The sequence below is a fragment of the Diachasma alloeum genome, unplaced genomic scaffold (genome assembly GCF_001412515.2).
Source record: "Diachasma alloeum isolate Michigan unplaced genomic scaffold, Dall2.0 Dall_scaffold_00327, whole genome shotgun sequence".
Classification (NCBI taxonomy): domain Eukaryota; kingdom Metazoa; phylum Arthropoda; class Insecta; order Hymenoptera; family Braconidae; genus Diachasma; species Diachasma alloeum.
Genome location: NW_021680466.1, coordinates 659,292 through 662,635, shown reverse-complemented (window position 1 = coordinate 662,635; position 3,344 = coordinate 659,292). Strand labels below are relative to the sequence as shown.

The window sequence follows — 3,344 nt, the reverse complement described above, 5'->3', positions numbered from 1 at the left end:
GGGGGGGGGGTGGGTAAAAGTTTAATGCCGAAGAGGCTCTTCTTGAGGTATCAAAATTCAGGGGTAAAATTGACAATCTTAAATCAACAAAAAATATCTCTCTCTCTCTCTCTATCCACGCTTACTATACGGATAACGCAGTCTCGTGCCTCTGCGGCTGGTCTCGGAGGTGCCGGCGGGGGCGGTGGAATGGCCAACATCAACGAACGCACCCTCGAGGAATGCTGGTCCACCCTGCAGCGAGTGAGTTGACTACTCAACTCTTAAAAATGAATATTACATTCGTTTTTTTTTCTTGGTTTATTTTATTCACAATCATCGAACACCTTCATCGCGCACATTTTATTTGCGGATTATTTTTCAGTCTGCCTGGCTCATGCTGATTGTCAATCGCTTCTTGCACGATCAAGCAAAGAATTTTTTTTTCAGTTGAACTGATGGAACTCTATTTGGTGATAATTTTGTTTGCTGATTTTTTTTTTAATCGCGTCATTCAACGGTACCGCATGCACATTTTTAGTTTAATGTTTCTCGGTGTTGTCTATGTGGTGAGTTTATCTGGTTATGAAGTGTAAATAATGGCATTGTGTGGAGAAAACGATTTTCATTTATGAAAATGGGAGGAAGGATTTTAAATATCACTGTAATTTCATCAATGTCATTCTGACGAATGACATGTGAAAAAACACCTGGAAATGACGGCTCGAACGTTGCAATATTAACGGCCCTCTGAGTACGAATGGAAATCATTATCGGTGTTTCGGTGAACATATTTGTATATTTTTAACGTTCGTTCGACGGACGGTTCTATTGAAAAGAGGGGACAGTGGATTTCCCTCATTTCAAATTATTTAAAATCAGCAGGAAAAATTGCACAATTCGCTGATAATTATAGTATGCTCATGTTCAATTTAGAAATTTGATAATTTCAATCCTTTAATGTAACATTTTACAAAACTAGTCCCAAGATGGAATCTACGATTTTTATTTTAACGGAAATTATTTATTTAAGCATGATTGTGGACGTTAAGATCCGTACAAAATGGCGAGCGATATGAATGAGAAAGAAACGCGAATGGAGAAAAATTAATTGTTATACAATTATTATCAACTATTAGGAGAATATTATTTCTTAGGATAAATAAAATGAGGGAGTTTCTTGAAAAAGACGAATCCAGGTAATTTTTTTGAAGCAATACGAATAAAAAAAATACGAATGAGGAGCAAATCGAATATTAATAAACATGCGCCGCTGCAGAGAGTTGACAAATTTCGTTCATCCCCTAAATATTTTCATACAATTTTTTTCTCTCTTTTCAAGACTCGTCCCAAGATGAAATCAACGAATTCTTTTTCACCACAAATTATTTATTCAAATAAAATTGTGGACATTAAGATCCATACGAAATAGAGAGCAACATGAATCGAAAAAAGAAATGAATGAAGAAAAATTAATTATTTTACAATTATCATCAGCTTGGGGAAACAAAGTGAAAGAGTTTCTTGAAAAAAAAAATCCGGGTAAATTTTTCGAAGCAATACGAATGAGGAGCAAATCAAATTTTAATTGACATGCGCCACCGCAGAGACTTGACAAATTTTGTTCATCTCTTAAATCTTTCCATAAATTTTTTTTTGCCTTTGAAGACTCGTCCCAAGATGAAATCAACGAATTTTTTTTCACCACATATTATTTATTCAAATAAAATTGTGGACATTAAGATCCTTACAAACTAGCGGCAATATGAATCAAAAAGAAATACCAATGAAGAAAAATTAATTATTTTACAATTATCATCAGCTTGGGGAAACAAAGTGAAAGAGTTTCTTGAAAAAAAAAATCCGGGTAAATTTTTCGAAGCAATACGAATGAGGAGCAAATCAAATTTTAATTGACATGCGCCACCGCAGAGACTTGACAAATTTTGTTCATCTCTTAAATCTTTCCATAAATTTTTTTTTGCCTTTGAAGACTCGTCCCAAGATGAAATCAACGAATTTTTTTTCACCACATATTATTTATTCAAATAAAATTGTGGACATTAAGATCCTTACAAACTAGCGGCAATATGAATCAAAAAGAAATACCAATGAAGAAAAATTAATTATTTTACAATTATCATCAGCTTGGGGAAACAAAGTGAAAGAGTTTCTTGAAAAAAAAAATCCGGGTAAATTTTTCGAAGCAATACGAATGAGGAGCAAATCAAATTTTAATTGACATGCGCCACCGCAGAGACTTGACAAATTTTGTTCATCTCTTAAATCTTTCCATAAATTTTTTTTTGCCTTTGAAGACTCGTCCCAAGATGAAATCAACGAATTTTTTTTCACCACGTATTATTTATTCAAATAAAATTGTGGACATTAAGATCCTTACAAACTAGCGGCAATATGAATCAAAAAGAAATACGAATGAAGAAAAATAATTATTTTACAATTATCATCAGCTTGGAGAAATAAAATGAAAGAGTTTCTTGAAAAAAAAATCCGGGTAAATTTTTCGAAGCAAGACGGATCAAGAAGAGAAATTTTTTTCATCCCCCAAATATTTTCATAAGACTTTTTCTCCTATTTTCTCACGTGTCACTCATGAATATCATTATTCAACTCCCCCAATACTTTTTTCAATTAATTCAAGATTAGAAAGACGAGTTGAGAGGGTTACCCCCACAGGGCGGAGTCTGCCATTTTGTATTGATTTTGAAATAGTTTCCGATTGGACACCTCTTCACACACAATCTTCACACCCTCCTTTTTTTTCATGAAGACCCACCCGTTCTCTCGAAAAATTACTCGTCCGTGCGCTGCGTAGGGGTGCGAAATATTGGTTCTCATCCCTTCCTTTCGTATTCTTCATTTTTTTTTCTCAACCCTAGTTCGCATTTTGCGCTCGAGAGGAATCCACGGGGAGGAATTTTTTATTTCAAGAATATAGAGGGGCGAAAGATTCTTACGTCCCTTATATTTTCGATTAGAATGCAAACGAGAATATATTCATGATCACCCACGTAAAGAAAATAAAATACCCCAAATTAAAACTCAATTCCCCCTTTTTATTCCTCATTTTTTTTTACAAAAAAAATCATTTTTAAAGACAAAAAATAATAATAATTATCGTTATGATTCCCCTCCTGAAATTTTACAATTCCGCATGTAAAACTTTTGGCAAAAATTGTAAAAATTATTATGAAAAAAAATAATAAAAATAGAAAAGGTTGAAAAGGAAAAGTGAATGTTTTAATTAAATCTCAGTGAAACGTGGGTGGAAAACTTTCCCATTGCGTCCCAGGCTTCACGGTGTTTCCGCGTTTTTGCGATTTTATATCCCTTTCCACCTCCTA

At 33.8% G+C, this 3,344-nt stretch overlaps 1 protein-coding gene across 1 annotated transcript in view; it reads left to right on the top strand.

The window, feature by feature from the left end:
• The window catches only part of LOC107040317 (zinc finger protein rotund), a 69,770-nt gene that overhangs the window by 1,980 nt on the left and 64,446 nt on the right, over window positions 1–3,344 (top strand). Inside the window, exon 2 of the mRNA XM_029126249.1 lies at window positions 142–243. Within this exon, the coding sequence (XP_028982082.1) occupies window positions 142–243 (102 nt within the window). The remainder of the gene's footprint in view (window positions 1–141; window positions 244–3,344) is intronic.